At 40.6% G+C, this 18380-nt stretch overlaps 1 protein-coding gene across 1 annotated transcript in view; it reads left to right on the forward strand.

Annotated features, from left to right (window-relative positions):
- GARS1 (glycyl-tRNA synthetase 1) overlaps positions 1-18380 on the forward strand; it is a 91689-nt gene that overhangs the window by 68404 nt on the left and 4905 nt on the right. The window contains exons 13-15 of the mRNA XM_089659262.1: positions 255-340; positions 8560-8669; positions 16079-16172. Coding sequence (XP_089515388.1) covers positions 255-340; positions 8560-8669; positions 16079-16172 — 290 coding nt within the window. The remainder of the gene's footprint in view (positions 1-254; positions 341-8559; positions 8670-16078; positions 16173-18380) is intronic.

Here is an 18380-nt window from a genome sequence, read left to right on the forward strand (position 1 = left end):
TGGTTAGGGCATCAGCTGGCTGGAGGCGGAAGCCCAGAGCCCAGCACTGGGCCACAGCTCCGTGGCACAGAACCACTTCTCTAGACTGGAAAAGAGACTGTAAAAATTAAAATATTTTTATTAATATTTAAAATGCTGACTCTGATTTCACTGCACACTGAGCTTCTGTTTGCTTGCTGCAACTCTCTGTGCTATGATTGTATTTGACAATTCATTGCTTAATTGCCATTTGAACCACTTCTGTTCTCTTGCAGGGAATTCACTATAGAGACAGAAGGGAAGACTTTTCTACTGACAAAGGATATGGTCAGTGTGAAGAGGTTTCAGAAAACGATACATGGTAATGAATTTGAATTTCATCTTTATGACACAATACTGTTTTTTTTTTTTTTTTGTTTTTTTTGCATTTATATGTCCTCTGATATCAGGAGGAGCTTCAGTATTGCTCAATATTGCCGAGTCAGGTTCTATTAAACATCCTGTCACCAAACTGAAGTTTCACGTATAAACAAGCAAAAGTCAAGTTCTTAACCAGTGCCCACCAGCTATACGAATATATGTGGCCTCTCGGAGGGTGGGCTTTTAACTCCAAGCAGCCTCATCTCCCAATGTAATCACACTACTGTGCTGAGAGTGCACTCCCAGCACAGTACCCGGCAGGTATTGAAAAGCTCCCGATGCATACTTCCTTTTGGGAGCTTTCCAATCATGTGACTGCCAATCACAACATTCACATGTTTGGAATGCCTACCTCCATCTCCTGTTAAAGGGATGGGCGGTGGGAAGGGATTAAATGCTTAAAGTGTATTTTATTTTCCATTAGTGATTGTTTGTTTTTTTTCACTTGCAATAATATGCCTTTGAACTGACTAGAAAACATACCTACTCCAGGAAGAGTCAATTTCATAACATAGCCTACTTGTATCTGCCTACATCATACCCCTCTCTACCTAATTACCAACCAACTAATTACAAACTGTGCTGACACTGCTCCTCCTCATCTCAATACACCTTTTTTGTATAGCTAATGGAGGGGGGGGGGGGGGGGGTAGTTTGTATAGAGTGACAACTCTTGAGTCCTCTGCTGCTGTCTTGAGAGTTTTGGATGGCTACACACGGAGGAATTACAGGTAAATGACATATATAAAATGTTAAAGTGGTAGTAAACCATTTTTAAAAAACAAAAACAGGTCCCCCTGTAGGCAATGCAATAATGGTGCTAGTATGCACCGTTTAAAAAAAAAAAAAAGGATTCCTCCAGTTTAGCTGTCACCGTATTGAGGACTTGCATCTTCCTCAGAGCCAAGCATGATCGGCTCTGAGGAAGTGGCAAGTCCTCGAAACGTGTCAGATATTGGGAGGTCTAGGAGTCCCATTACGGATCTCATCCAGTGTGACTGGACCTTGCTTTACTTTATATGCTGTGCCCTTGACATTTGTTCCTTTGTGAGTATATTGCCACTTTTTTCTACAATAAATGATAATGCACTAGGCCCGTGCGCCATTTGTTTGTTTCTTTGCATGCAGTACTCTGGATTTCCCTGGTACGTTGAGGTCAGCAAGGCATGCAGTCTCTAGGCATCTTACTTGTGGTTCTAACCTCTGTGGAGTCCATCCTCCAGCGCAGGATTATATGCTTATGGCATTCTTTGTTGGGTGCGAAGGCTGGTCTGTGTAGTCTGATCCAATAGAAGAGTTACTGAGGCTCGAATTAATGCTGGTTCTGATAGAAGGGTTTGCAGGACTGCACCATTTTTTTTTTTTTTTTTATCACTACACAATGGTAGTTCCTTCAGATGAATTATGGACTAATTTTAATTATTCATGCATTTTTGGATACATCATATTTATGATCAATTGTGGTTTACTGGTTATTAGTTTATTGATTCATTGTCTCAATTATTGAGCACATTGTTTATTTTACACTTCGTAAGCAAGAAGTTTGAGTGCGTTCACACCACCTATATTATCTGATTGAAAAGTGTCAGAATACACAGTGCATCGCAGTTTGTTCTGTATGGGGATGTGTAGCCACAGACCAGATGGGGTGCCTATGCTGACCCCTGTCCACAGGCAGAAGTGCCTACAGTGGGCACATGAGCTTCAGAACTGGACCACAGAGCAATGGAAGAAGGTGCCCTGGTCTGATGAATCACACTTTTTTACATCATGTGGATGGCCGGGTGCATGTGCGCTTACCTCAGGAAGAGATTGCACCAGCATGTACTATGGAAAGAAGGCAAGCAGAGGCAGGGTGGCACCATCCTTCTTAAAGGTACAGCAACGAACCATAAGCCAGGACTTTCTCAGCTGCAACTGAAAACTGAAGGTGGAGGGGGGATTTATGGTGTTGGAGTGTTTTTCAGGGGGTTGGGCTTGGTCCCTTAGTTCCAGTGAAGGGAACTCTTTGGGGATGGCACCTTCCTGTTCCAACATGACTGCGCACCAGTGCACAAAGCAAGGTCCATAAAGACATGGATGAGCAAGTTTGGGGTGGAGGAACTTGACTGGCCTGACCTCAACCGATAGAACACCTTTGGGATGAATTGGAGCGGAGACTGCGAGCTAGGCCTTCTCGTCCGACATCAGTGCCTGACCTCACAAATGTACTTCTGGAAGAATGGTCAAACCTTCCCATAGAAACACTCCTAAACCTTGTGGACAGTCTTCCCAGCCAGGTGTGGGCTACTCTTTCATTATTTCTTCATCAATTAAGCAGGTAAATGGTCTAGAGTTTATTGTAAGTGTGGTATCATTGTCAAAGTCTACAATCAAGAGAATACTTCACGAGAGCAAATACAGAGGGATCAACACAAGGTTCAAACCATTCATAAGCCTGAAGAATAGAAAAGCCAGATTAGACTTTGCCAAAAAACATTTAAAAAAGCCTGACCAGTTCTGGAAAAGCATTCTTTGGACGGATGAAACTAAGATTAAGCTGTACCAGAGTGACAGGAAGAAAAATGTGTGGAGAAGGCTTGGAACAGCTCATGATCCAAAGCACACAACGTCATCTGTAAAACATGGTGGAGGCAGTGTGATGGCATGGGAATGCATGGCTTCCAGTGGCACTGGGTCATTGGTGTTTATTGATGATGTGACAGAAGCAGCCGGATGAATACTGTCAGCCCAGATTCAGCCAAATGCAGCAAAGTTGATTGGACGGCGCTTCACAGTACAGATGGACAATGATCCAAAACACAACGCAGGAGCTTTTGAAGGAAAAGTGGAATATTCTTCAATGGCCGAGTCACCTGATCTCAACCCAACTGAGCATGCATTTCACTTGCTGAAGGCAAAACTAAAGGCAGAAAGACCCACAAAGAACTGAAGACAGCTGCAGTTACAGCCTGGCAAAGCATCAGAAAGGAGGAAACCCAGTCTTTGGTCATGTCCATGGGTTCCAGACTTCAGGCATTCATTGCCAGTAAAAGATTCTCCACAAAATATTAAAAATGAACATTTTATTTATGATTATATTCAATTGTCCAATTACTTTTGGTGCCTTGAAAAAGGGGGGATAGCTACTCTTAAGAGGTAGTAATTCCTAAACCCTTCCTCCAATGTGGATGTACATACCCTCAAATTAAACCTGAGAGAGTGCATTGTCCGCCCATATCCATTATAGAACTATAGCTTGAATATGTTTTGGTAAATATCTGAAAAAATCTAAAATTGTGCCTGTGTCCAAATATATATGGACCTAACTGTGTGTGTATATATAATTGTGTGTGTGATTTAATATTTTTTTTTTCACAGGCAATAATTACAAAGTGGGTAGGATCCCAGGGTTCAGCTTTTAGACCTGTGTCTGATATGTATTTATCTATGCCCTATTCCTGCCTGTCCCAATGTACAAGCAGTGTGCTTAAAAAAAAAAAAAAAGTTTTACTCTCTGGACAAATCTAACCAAATAATTTTGTCGTCCGTCCGAAATGGAATATTTGCATTGAAGTAACCTTCTGATTGTTTTATTAGACGATTGTGGAACCACACACTCCAGAGTGGCATTTTAGTGGTTAAATGATGCCTTTTATTTATTTTATATATATATAGATATATATGTGCTAGTGTAAGCCTTGATAGGTTTTATTTATTTATTTGTTTACAGGGATAAATTGTTTTGCGCAATGATGTTTTTCTAGTCCACACTCTGTATTGTGTGCATTCAGCGCATTTATTTCTCCTCTCTGTATATTCCATTATCTGTTGATCGAGAGGTTCCTGGCATTCCGCTTCCAGCGCAGATTGAACAAACACACTCCGGCCACTGTGTCCTTGAGCCGGGTTTCCAGCCACAGGCGCAGCACAAGGCATCCAATCAAATTCCCCAACCAAGAGAAGAATAAGTCACTGAATTGCATTGACCTGCATCCCACGCTTGCCGTGTTCTGTTGCCGGGACTGCGCTGTTATATAGCACCTGAGAACCTTGAATGTGCGGCAGCGTTCCAAAATGGCTTTTAGCAGTTGTCATGGAAACTGCCAGGGATCGGGTTCAGGGTCTACTTTTCTAAAACAGGCAGTGTTCACTTTTGTTAACTGGAAATAAAAAAAAGCCTGAGTTTGATTTCAAGAGAGGATTACATGCAGTAATTAAAGCTCAACTCCAGCCTTCCTTTCAGTCTTGCATAGTAGAGGCTCCTCTCATGTACTGAAATGGCTCACTCTGATTCCACTGCACACTGAGCTTCTCACAATGTGCATTAGAAGCTGCAGCAAATCAGAGTCTGCCTCATGTTCTGGCTGGAGGATGTCCAGCTCCATTTAGCCCTTTTCCTCCCTTTTTCTTCACTGTCTTTGTCCCAGTGCTTTCATTCATTGGAATTAAGTCTTCCACAAATCCCTGTCCTTAGGGAATCTAGGGTCCTTAAAGTTCTTTGGAGTGTGGGAGCAAATTCATGCAAACACAGGGAAAACATTCAAACTCCATACAGATAGTGTCCTGGCTGGGGTTCCAACCGGGGACGCTTGTGCTGCTAATTTGTATTTGAATTTCAGCACAGAGCTCTGGGCTGTGATTGGACACAGCTGATCAGCAGGTCCTGGTTGTGAATCATTGGCCGGGACTTGCTGACGGACTTCTACTGTGTACAATCACAGCGGGTGCCGAAACTGGGAAGTAGACAGCGACGTACAGGTACGTCGCTTTGCCTACAGCGGTTGCCCATCTTCAGTACTTTGCTGGCGGGTGGTCACTAAGTAGTTATAAATATACTGGATATTCTCAATTAGTGTGTTCATATATTTTGTCCTTTTATGCGTACCTCCTGAATCTGTGTGTTCATATACAGTGAGGAACAGAAGTATTTGAACACCCTGCGATTTTGCAAGTTCTCCTACTTAGAAATCATGGAGGGTCTGAAATTCCCATTGTAGGTGCATTCCCACTCTGAGAGACAGAATTTAAAATAAAAATTCAGGAAATCACATTGTATGATTTTTAAAGAATTTATTTGTCTTGCACTGCTGAACATAAGTATTTGAACACCTGAGAAAATCAGTGTTAATATTTGGTACAGAAGCCTTTGTTTGCAGTTACAGAGGTCAAACGTTTCCTGTAGTCCTTGACCAGGTTTGCACACACTGCAACAGGGATTTTGGCCCACTCCTCCACACAGATCTCCTCTGGATCTGTCAGGTTTCGGGGCTGTCGCTGAGCAATACGGAGTTTCAGCTTCCTCCAAAGATGTTCTATTGGATTTAGGTCTGGAGACTGGCTAGGCCACTCCAGAACCTTGATATGCTTCTTACGGAGCCACTCCTTGGTTATCCTGGCTGTGTGCTTCGGGTTGTTGCCATGTTGGAAGACCCAGCCATGACCCATCTTCAATGCTCTGAGGGAAGGAGGTTGTTGCATGAAAATCACAATAAATGGCCCCATTCATCCTCTCCTTAATACAGTGCAGTCGTCCTGTCCCCTTCACAGAAAAGCACCCCCAAAACATGATGTTACCACCCCCATGCTTCACAGTAGGGATGCTGTTCTTGGGATGCAACTCATCCTTTTTCCTCCAAACACGACGAGTGAAGTTTAGACCAAAAAGTTCTACTTTGGTCTCATCTGACCACATGACTTTCTCCCATGCCTCCTCTGGATCATCCAGATGGTCATTGGCAAACTTCAGACGGGCCTGGACATGTGATGACTTGAGCAGGGGAACCTTCCTGCAATGCATGATTTGAAACCATTACGGCGTAGTGTTCTACCGGCAGTGACATTTGAAACTGTGGTCCCAGCTCTCTTCATGTCATTGACCAGCTCCTCCCTTGTAGTTCTGGGCTGATTCCTCACCTTTCTTATCATCAGTGATACCCCACGAGGTGAGATCTTGCATGGAGCCCCAGTCCGAGGGAGACTGACAGTCGTCATTAGCCTCTTCCATTTTTCTAACAATTGCTCCAACAGTTGATCTATTTTCACCAAGCTGCTTGGCAATTGCCCCGTAGCCCTTTCCAGCCTTGTACAGGTCCACAATTTTGTCTTTGGTGTCTTTTGACAGCTCTTTGGTCTTGCCCATGGTAGTAGTTGGCGTCTGACTGACTGTGGGGTGGACAGGTGTCTTTAAAGAGCTCAGACAGGTGCTACTAAGTTAGATTAATGAGTGGAGTAGAGGAGGACTTTTTAAAGGCACAGTAACAGGTCTTTGAGAGCCAGAATTCTTGCTGTTTCTTAGGTGTTCAAATACTTATGTTCAGCAGTACAAGACAAACAAATTCTTTAAAAATCATGCAATGTGATTTCCTGAATTTTTTTTTTTTTTTTATTATTATTTCTGAGTGGGAATGCACCTACAATGTGAATTTCAGACCCCTCCATGACTTCTAAGTGGGAGAACTTGCAAAATCGCAGGGTGTTCAAATACTTCTGTTCCTCACTGTATAGTGATAACTTTGGATGTCCCAAACAAATAGTGTATCAAAAACCTATTTCTATATCCACATAGTGCAATAAAAGCGCCAAAGGGCTGCCTTTATATCTTAAAGTGCCTGAATCATTTAAAGAAAGTGGACTATATAGCACATAGATTTAAGAAGCCATAACGTCAACCCACGGTGCAAATATATGCCAGAGCAAGACAGAAGAATATTGGTGGGGGAATTTCTGGAACCACTGTCTTGATTTGTTGTTTGCTCAAATGACGCCTCTTCAGAGTGAGCCAAACATGGCGATCACATGAGGTTAGTTTGCAAACACACCTGTCTCCTGCAGCAGTCACTATACATGGCCATGGGTAAAATAAATGTAAAAAGAATTGGAAACTCTTAACTGTCAAAAACCTAAAAGTCCTTTAAAAATACATATTAGTCAGCTTGTAATGGGGGAAAAAATGAGCAGTGAATAAAATAAAGCTTTTTATCTGTATTTCTTCAGAAATCAGTGTACAAATTTAGTCCTAGTCCTAGAGTTAGCCGATCCACACTGATGCTGGTCTAAGTGTCCAGCATTGAATAACGTCTGGTCATGAAAAGGTTAATATACACAATAAACTGGTGCAAGACAACATTGACGTGTAAGTTCACCTTTTCCGAAAAAATGCAAAGGTGAACAAACACTCTACACCCTCCCCATTCCACCCCTTCCTTCCCAGGTTCCCACTGTACTTGCCTCCTGGCATGCTGATATGGTGATGTACGGTGAACAAACACTTTAAAACCCCACTCTTCTCCCCTTCTCCTTTTTTCTTCAGGGCTTCTGGGGCGGACCAGAATGATTCTGATTGGTTAGCACCAGCACAGAGAATTGCTCTGATCCATCCTAAAAGCCCTACAGGAAGAAGGGAGAGACGATTAGGGATTTCAAATCCCTGGACAACTGCATGGGTGCTGTGGCCACGAACAGCTCATCACCCACAGAGGTAAGTACAGCAGGTACCTGGGGTTTGGGGAAAGGGTGTAGGATGTTCACCTTTACATTTTTTTCTGAAAAGGTGAACCTAACCCATTACAGTGGTTCCAAAGGCTGAAAGTTTTTTTTTTTTTTTTTTACCTTCTGTATGCAGCCCACTTCACCCTTACTTACCTGAGCCCGATCACATTCCAGTGCTGTGCCTGAGAGCAGTGGCTTTCTTTGCTCTCTCATTGGCTCAGATATAGCAGCAGTCTCTGTCAATCACAGGCAGTGAGGAAGGAGCTGGGGCAGGGCTGAGCTATGCTCTGTGTGTCAATGGATACACAGAGCCAGCTCAGGAGTGAACTTGTACACATGCCCCTATAGTAGCCAGTTTTCTATGGGGGCTATGAGTGGGGAGGAGCAGTCAGGAGTCCTGGCAGGGGACGCAAGAGGAGCAGGAACAGGGCTGCTCTGTGCAAAACCATTGCGCAGAGCAGGTAAGTATAGCATGTTTGTTATTTAATTAAAAAAAAAAATTGCTGATTGTATCGCTTTAACAGACCAAAAGGGATCAAACAATAGAAGATCATTGTTTGGGTTTGCTTATTAATTTATACCACTTTAGGTTTATTTTCTCTTTTCTGTAAATGTTGTGCTACTATAATCACTTCTACCTCTTCTTAAGATTTTGATTAACAACTTTTTTTTTGTCTTGATTTCTTCCAGTCGAGGAAATTGTGCCAAATGTGATTGAGCCCTCGTTTGGTCTCGGGAGAATCATGTACACCGTTTTTGAGCACACATTCCAAGTCAGACAAGGAGACGAGCAGAGGACGGTAAGGAAATCTCTGCTGGCAGCTATATAAAAGCTGCATTTTTGCAAAAGTAAAACCTGTTTTTGTTAAACACCTCATTTTAAACCCAGTGAAGTCAGATACAGCGGTAGGTTTGGTAGGAACCCAAAAAGGTAAAATGTAAAAAAAAAAATACACAGAGGGAAATTGAACAATGTGCAAATTGCATCTACCCAAGGCCATCAGTCATCAGTTCATTTCATTGCTTTGTCCCCCTTTGTAATGTACAGCACTGAGCGAACTATTGGCGCTTTATAAATACTGTATAATAATAATAATAATTGCTTTTGACTACTTTAAAGCCAAAGTTGAATCTGCTTATGTTTTGCTTTCCCTTCTCCCCATTAAGATAATATTTACATTTTTAAATCAAACCTTTCCTTTTTCATTTCATACCATATTTTAATACCAGTGATGTCATCACTGGGTCTCTGTGCAATGCAGGCAAATCACGACTGGTGGGAGAGACCAGTAGGGTGCTGTACATAGCTTCCTGTAATGCTGAAACTTCCTAATTGAAATAACAAAGTATAAATAAGGTCCAAATCTTTTTTTAGTTTTGGATAGAGTGGAGAGGGATTAGAACAGAACACCTATTTGTTTGTTTTTTTTTATTGCTGTCTGTACATTAGGAAGATTCACCTCTCTGTTTGTCCTGTTTTACCATTATCATTGAAAGTAATGAAAACACCACAATTTTTTGGTTTTTCCCCAGAAAAGCAATAGAGGGAAAATTTTCCAATGGGGACCTGTGGGTCCCCAAGGAAATTTCTAGGATTTTCTCTTACTTCCTGTTTTGGCTATAGGACAAGAAGTAAAGGTAAATCTCTCCAATGGGACACATATGGCAAAAAATTAAAAAAAAATTGACAGGGGTTATAGCCCTCCCTTACTCTATCCAAAATGAAAAAAATACGTTTTTCCTAAAATTCTATTTGAAATCCAAGGAATGAAAGTAGCAAGCCAGGGACAGTAAAGCTGGCTATACACCAGATGAATTTTGGCTGGTCAACACAAGTCAGTCATTTTGGCATTTTGAATGTTCCAGCTGACTGCACAAAAAAGTTTTAAAGCTTAAACATTTTTTACCGTAATTGTGGTGGTTTATGTAAGGATATATTTTACTTATAAAGGGCGTGTCCCTTTCCCTTAGGTGAAATATTACAGTGCCTCCAGCCGTTAAAATACGGCAAATATTTAGTGAACCAATAATTTGGACACCTTGATAATTTGATCACCACTTATTATTATACCTTGAATTCTTTTAGCCAATATGATTTCGTACCATACACACAAAATTTGCCTTATAATAGATAAATATAAAAATTTATTTATGTACAAAAATTATATATATATTAACACAAAACGCAAAAGACTGGTGATAAATGAATATTGGTACACACAATCAAAAATATATCCTACCAATGTAAGACACAATAATAAGGTTTCTAACTAATTACATCAATATCACAATTTTTAAATGATCTGATTATTTATTAAATTTATTAATAATTAATAATTTCGAGTATCTCAAAGGTGATATTCTCACAAGCCGTGGCCATAGGATTGCAAGAAGCTAGCCCTTGATATATTATACTCTGATTATTAATATTCAATAAATTATGAAATATAAAAAAAAATTATAATATGGCACCAAACAATTTTTAACAGTAAAAACAGGATCTCTCTACATATATCTCGAACTACCCAATATTGTTGTGATACACTAAGGTAATTCTATGATTCCACACAACGGAGAAAATAGGTAATACAAAATCAAATAAACAATCTCACCGCACCCGGCATTCAGACTAGGCAACTCTCCCGTGGATTTAGCTGGCAATGGGGAACGCCTTTAGAAATGATATTATAGGGCAAGTGATAGATATTTAGTATGGGAGAATGTAGGAAGTTATAAGGATAGAGGTTTAGAAATTTAGTAAAGTTTTAGGAAGTTTGAAAGTATGGAAGAGTAGTTATTCAGAATCAGGTCTTTCTTCAGTCAGGTTTTCTTTTGCTGAGGTCTTTTCTTTTGATGAGTTTTTTTCTTGATGAGGTTTTTTTTTCTTAAAGGTGCATGGGCTTTTTATATCCACTAATCCATTGTTCTAAGATACCTTCCCACCAGGCTTCCTGATTGGCTAGTTGAGAAATGTGTGTACATAAGCTATTTCTCACCTGCCCGCCAGGTGGCGGTCATGTATCATAGAACAATTTGAGTATTTGAGATGACTCATACCTCGGGTGGAATCTTAAGGTAATTTCAGGGATCAAATATACGTCTTTTTCCAGATATAAGTGATCATACCTATAATATTCTAAATAGGGACCATGGAATATAGGTGTATATTCAGTTATTCCTTCTTGAAATACCATCCTGTTTGTTTCCTGATAAGACATGTAACTAATGCTAGTTTATAATACATCTTACTTTCCATCATCTCAATACTCAAGTTAGTGATATATAGTTCCCATTGCTGAATATTTAGTGGTGTGTAAAACCTATCCTTTATAACATCTCATTTATAATATATTTTTGTAGTATATCTTTGTAATTATATACAGTCAATTTTTAGACTTAAATGTCCTGAATTTCACTTCTTTGTTTTAGAACCAACATTTTCTTTGTGTAGGGAAAAACTCTCTGTTTGCCTGGCTCTTGTATTGGAATCACGGTAAACAACTGTTAATGCTTTCACCCTTGGTGGACAATAGTATATTGTGATAGTTTCAGAGGTCTGTTGGTTTATCACACTCTACAAGGTTTGGGTAAGCTCTCAGACAATCAGTTTGGTTCCTCTATTGTCATGTCCAGACCTTGTATATGTTTACCTGCTTATTGAAGTCTGAATAATGGTGTTTGACCACCTGTAGAACTTCAAAATAGTATTGTCTCTAGGAGGAAAAAAAAAATCCCTTCACCCACCGTCTACATCTCTCCAGCCAGATGGTCATTCGACTTTCCAACCAAGACAAATTAACCCTTAACATCCGGCTATGCTGACTTGATGTTATATAGGATTATGTCTTGATAAAATTATGTTTTTGAGACATAATTTCAAAAGGCCCACAACATAATGCATTCCTTTAGGTAGTCATATACCCCCTTTACTTACCTGAGCCCTCATTCCATCCAGTGCTGTGCCCATCTTCATCTCTTCTTTCCGCTCACTTCCGGGTTTCATTGACTTTGTTGAGGCAGCAGGAGCCATTGGCTTTCGCTGCTGTCACTCGGAGCCATTGATGAGGAAGCAGGTGGGGGGGCGAGTCCCGCTGTTTGTCAATAGATGCAGTCAGCAAGGTTCTGCAACTCTTCTTTCCGCTCACTTCCGGGTTTCATTGACTTTGCTGAGGCAGCAGGAGCCATTGGCTTTCACTGCTGTCACTCGGAGCCATTGATGAGGGAGCAGGTGGGGGGGCGAGTCCCGCTGTTTGTCAATAGATGCAGTCAGCAAGGTTCAAGAGTGAGCGTGCACGAGTGCCCCCATAGAAAGCGCCTTTCTATGGGGGCACTTTGCATAGGGCAGTAGCTCTGGCAAGGAACCTGAGCAGAGGAGTTTTGGTGATGCACTGTGCAATTCCATTGCACAGAACAGGTATGTATTTATTTCTTTCAGGTACATATATAGCACTGTCAATTTATGCAGTGCTTTACATATATATTGTACATTCACATCAGTCCCTAACCCTCAAGGGGCGTACAATCTAAGGTCCCTAACTCACATTCATATACAAGGGCCAATTTAGACAGGATCCAATTAACCTAGCAGCATGTCTTTGGAGTATAAACCTGTTTTGTTATTTAACCCTTTCCTTCCACCCCCTCCCAGAGGTTCCAAATGCCAGGAGGCAGAGGCGGGCATTCCAATCACGTGGCTGCCAATCACAGCAGTCACATGATCAGAAAGCTCCCAATTGCAAGTTTGCATTGGGAGCTTTCCAGCTGTTACTGTGTTGGGAGTGTGCTGTCAGCACAGTAATGTGTTAACATAGGGACACACGTATGCGTCCGTTTGGGGTTGAAGCCCACCAGCTGCGAGGTTGCATATATGTGTACTGCTGCAGGAGCTGGTTAAAAAAAAAAAAAAAAAAGCATTTGCAGTTACTTTAAGGCTGGAGAGGCAAGCTCTGCCTGGCTTCCTGCAGCTTATATTGTATGCTGTGATAGGTTCACATTGTGCATTACATCAGAGAAAGCAGTACAGGAGAGGATCCAGTACAACTGTGATAGATTGGAAGGGAAGGCTGGAGTTTAGCTTTAGGATAAAGTCACTCCAAGCCAATTTATTCCATTTAGTATGCATGTGGTCGGATTTAATCACCTGTCAACTTGTCAAAAGCCTTTGGCACCCAGCAAGAAGATCTTCTGTAATATCACGTTTGCCCCTCTTTCAGGCTGTGACATTGTTCACTCATCTTGGTGGTGTTAACCGGTCTGTGCTAGTTTATTTAATTTATTTATTACAGTTTCCTATGTAGTGCCATCAATTTACACAGCGCGTTAAATAATGTACATCCACATCAGTCTCAGTCCCTAACCCTCAAGGAGCGTACAATATATTCCTTTAGCTAAAAAAAAATGGTATGCACCTCATTAATGTCTAAGCAGCAAAACCAGCACATGGGTCTAGGCAAGTCACAATAAGTTCATTTATCGGTTATGGTGGCTCTGAATTCGCACTCTGTGGAATTAGTTTATTGCCCTAGCATTGAGCTTCCATGTTTATTTACCATTTATAAATTAATGAGCAGCTTCCCACTTTTTCTCCTTGTCTACATTTTTGCGCACACACGAGTGGCCTTTCACTGCGCTGAGAGGGCCAGATACAATTATAGGTCACTGAAGTAGTCAGACTGCTTTTTGCTTTGCAGCAAGGGACCAAAGAAGCCACATTTATCGGATTTCCTACAGGAAGTGCAAAACATTATGGAGTGAAGATAAAGATGGATATTGAAAAGTAAACTTGGTTCTAACTAGGTGCTTGCAGTATGCATGTAGTCCCCCACCGTTTCCTGCTATGCAGTGCTGGGCGTCTGTAACCGATTAGAAGTCACCTTGCATTCCATTGCGCATTAGGCGGGTGAAATCCTTGGAGTCGGCGAGGAAGCAGAATTACATACTTCTAGATTTTGTGGGCTCCTAGGACACTGTAGTAACAGATTAGAGCACCAGCAGCTCTGTCTTCCTATGATTCAGTGTTGAGAGGGCTGCTCAAAAATGAAAATCAGAATGTTTCAGAATTGGGTGTACTGTGTTAGCCAGAACTACAGAAGAAAAATATTTGGTTGTGCTCATTACAGAAGGTTGTAAAATGAGAAAATGTGGCCTGGCATTGAGGAAAACAAATAGAATTCTTGGATGGTCACTAGAAAGGATCACCAGGAGGAAAGGAGGTCCTGATCCCCTATATAGATCTTTAGGTTATCACTAGTGGGGTCACCAGGAAGAGGAAAGGAGGTCCTGATCCTCTATATAGATCTTTAGGTTATCACTAGTGGGGTCACCAGGAAGAGGAAAGGAGGTCCTGATCCTCTATATAGATCTTTAGATTATCACTAGTGGGGTCACCAGGTAGAGGAAAGGAGGTCCTGATCCTCTATATAGATCTTTAGGTTATCACTAGAGGGGTCACCAGGAAGAGGAAGGAGGTTCTGATTCCTCTATACAGATCTTTAGGTCATCAATAGAGGGGGTCATTAGGAGGAGGAAGAAGCTCCAGATTTCCTCCATATAGAGAGTTAGTGATCACCAGAGGGGTGGGGTAACCAGCAGGAGGAAAGAGGTCCTGATTCCTCTATATAGATCTTTAGTTAGACCTCATTTAGCATACTGTGTCCAGTTCTCTAGACCTCACTTAAAATAAGATATTGATGAGAAAGACAGACCTAGAACGAGTCCAGAAACGGGCAACAAAAATGGCAGAAGGTCTGAAAGATAAAATGTATCAGGAGAGACTTCAAGAACTTAACATCTACAGTCTGGAGGAAAGAATAGAAAGAGGATTGACATGACTGCAACTTTTAAATACACGATGGCTGTGAAAAAAAGTTTCAAGAGGGCAGTATTTTGTAGTATGAAGCCAAAACAAGATCACAAGGACATGACCTCAGACTAAATTAACATTTGAAAAAATTATTTTGCCAAAAGAGGGGATGCTTGGGAGAGATTTAGTAGAGGTAGTGAGTTATTAGTAAAGTCAACCATAGATGGAAAAAATCTCAGCTGGCTCAGCAGGGAACGCCCAAGGTTCATTCCATCTATGAGCAGGCTGATGTACCCAAGTCTATCCATCAATCAACTTCAGTGCAACCAGCCTGTCTAATTTTTTTAATGAGATTACTGCTGGTGGCTATAGCCACCACCAGTGACTGTTGAGGCAGAACACGTTGGCATAACACCAATAGCACTTTGCAGGGATTCCCCATCAACACTGATTGTGTTGATGGGGGGAATCAAGCAATTCCACGGGTGGAAGGAAAGAAAGCCGCAAAATATATGGCCTTCCTAAGGGTTCTAACATGCTTTGGATAAAGATAGGTCTATCCTATGAGAAAAGAGTTTATATAGGCTACTTTGTCTTTTTATACCATCCATCTTTTATGTTTTTTCAATAGTGTACTTTTTGGGATACATTCACATTTATGTCCTGCAACTCATACAGTATATCCTAGTATGGTGTGTTGGCAGAGCCATTTGTTGCTGATGCCACCCCAACATACTATACGGCAGTGGGCAGCACAAATGTCCAGCCTTGTGTTGTAGTGTATTCCGTTCGTGAAAAAAGGTGCTGTGCGTCATTGGCCCTCCATTATTAATGAATTAGGTGCCTTAACAAAATACTCATTAGCATGCCACAGTGGACCACACAAATGGAAATCCAACCTTAAGGTTTTAACCCCTTCCAGTCCGGACACTTTTACCCCCTTCCTGTCCAGGCCAATTTTCAGCTTTCAGCGCTATCACACTTTGAATGACAATTGCGCGGTCATGCAACACTGTACCCATATGAATTTTTTAGCATTTTTTTTGAGACAGATAAAGCTTTATTTTGGTGGTATTTATTCACCATTGGGATTCTTATTTTTTTTGCTATGTAAATGAAAAGTCCACAAATTTTGAAAAAAGTGTTTTTCTTATAAAATTTTGCAAATAAATATTATTTCATTATAAATCTTGGCCAAAATGCATTCAGTTATCTGTTTAGTAAAAAAAGAAAAATTAACCCAAATTAGTTTATAACCAAAAATTATCATTTTTAAACATTTTTTTTTAAAATTTTTATTTTATTTTTTTATTTGTTTGTTTTTTACACACCGTGCCCTACATGATGAATGTACTAATAATTGTGTTTTTTTTTTTTTTATTTCCTATTTTTCCTTGTTCATTTTAGTACTTCAGCTTTCCAGCAATTGTAGCGCCATACAAGTGTTCAGTGCTCCCTCTGAGCCAGAATCAGGAATTCATGCCTTTCGTGAAAGAATTATGTAAGTTCAATGCATGCGTTTTATATTCTGTTATTTTTGTTCAGGAATTACTTTTTGTTTTATTGCTTTTGTTCAGGAATGGCAAACAAAAATCTTTAACTACTTCTTTGTACTCTAGCAAGGTATACTTCCTACCAGGACCAGAAAGCTCAGAAATTGCCATTGGTAGTTTTTGGGGGCTGGTTCTGTATTCACAACCAGCTAACCTGAAGAACAAACCATGAATACTTCTAGCACAAGGATAGCACCTTCCACTCACTGCATACATACAGGAACCAGCAGAAACCTTTCTACATGATCATTTAGGGCTTGTTTACACATGCTTTAAAAAAAGCGTGTCCAATGTCAAATTTTGAAGTGCTCTGAATGCCAATCAAAGCGGCTTTTACTAAATAAAATGGTTAGCTTACAGTCCTATTCACACATTGCTTCAAAAATTATTCCCCATGTCCCTTTAATGGTGCTTCAAAGAGTCTCCGAAGCCTCCCATAGAAATCCGTAAGAGAGCTTACTTGCAGTACCTGTAGCTTTGAGAGGCATTTTTTCAGTTTTTGCTTTACTTTGTTTTGAAGGTATTGCAGGTATGAGAGATCCCAGAAAGCACTGAGAAACCAGAAATCAAACCTTTCTATCTAGATTTATAGCTAATAGATCCACTTTGGACTTTTAATTTCAAAATATAGGTTCTACTGAGGAAAAGAATGTATTGGAAATAAAAGCAATATTTATAATAATAATATAAAAGGCTATTCTGTTTCCCTGTTCACTGGATAAAAAAAAAATCTTCCAGCGATTCTCTACAGGTTAAAAGTGATCCGCTCGACTGTACATCCGCTTGATCACTTTTACAGAAGCAGTAGGGGGTCTCTACCCAACCCCCCATGCTATGAAACATGTCCAGTAAAAAAAATTTGGAAACTGAGAAACGTCCATGGCGTCCAAAAAGCGTCTCTTTAGGTCAAAAGCGGTTTTAGACCGGCTAGAGAACAGCGATAGTAAATCAGAACCACTTGCAGAATTGAGTGATAATGATTCGTGGGGGAAATTCCTCATCAGACACTGAAAACGATTCTGCGACTGAGCTCAGCGATGTGCGAACTTGGCGCTATATTTCACATTTCAGTGTTTTTGGTTTGATTATATTATTGAATTACATTTATTATTATTATATTATTTTTTATGATTATTAAATTAAAATTTATGATTTCGTGTTTCACATTTTAACATACCCGGGATGTTTACTAGACTTTTGTTTGAACAGATTTTAGTGAGTTATTCCTAAAAATGACAGGCCTACAATAAAAACAAATTTCCATGCAAAAAAAGTACCGCTTTGAGCACAGAAATATGGACATAATCAGACTGCTAGGGAGGTTACGGGTTCCAGAACTATAACCTACTGACGCCTTGCTATTGGTTTACTTACTATGATCCCAGGAGTCAGTGCCTCATTGCTCTGGAATTCCAGCTGTTGGTGTTTCTTCAATTATAACACACTGACACTTTGGGGTTTATTTACTAAAGCTGGAGAGTCCAAAATCAGACTCACTTCTGCATAGAAACCAATCAGCTTCCAGGTTTCATTGCCAAAGTTTCATTGAACAAGCTGAGGTTAGAAGCTGATTGGTTTCTATGCAGAAGGGAGTCTGATTTTGGACTCTTCAGCTTTAGTAAATAAACTCCTTTGGGTCTTATAGTGATGACAAAGATACTTGCATTGCCAAAATAAGGATTCACCGAAATTCGATGTCCTAGGATAATTATATACATGTACAGTAATGCAATGACACCTGGGGTTCCAAGAAAACAATTCACATCCCATAGGAAGATATTTTGTCACTTCAGATCCCAGATTGATATGCTGACAATCACATTGTTAGAACAATGACATATTACCCTTGAGCCTTGGGCAGCACAGTGGCTAAATGGTTAGCACTTCCGCCTGGCAGTACTCGGGTCTTTGGTTCGAATCCAAACCACGGCACCACCTGCCTGGAGTTTGCATGTTCTCCCTGTGCCTGCGTGGGTTTCCTCCGGGTACTCTGGTTTCCTCTCACACTCCAAAGACATGCTGGTAGGTTAATCGGCTCCTGTGTAAATTGTCCCTAGTATGTGTATGTATGAATGTGAGTTAGGGACCTTAGACTGTACGCCCCTTGAGGGTTAGGGACTGATGTGAATGTACAATATATATGTAAAGTGCTGCGT

The sequence above is a fragment of the Staurois parvus genome, unplaced genomic scaffold (genome assembly GCF_062004578.1).
Source record: "Staurois parvus isolate SC_StPar_1 unplaced genomic scaffold, SC_StPar_1.0 ptg001145l, whole genome shotgun sequence".
NCBI lineage: Eukaryota > Metazoa > Chordata > Amphibia > Anura > Ranidae > Staurois > Staurois parvus.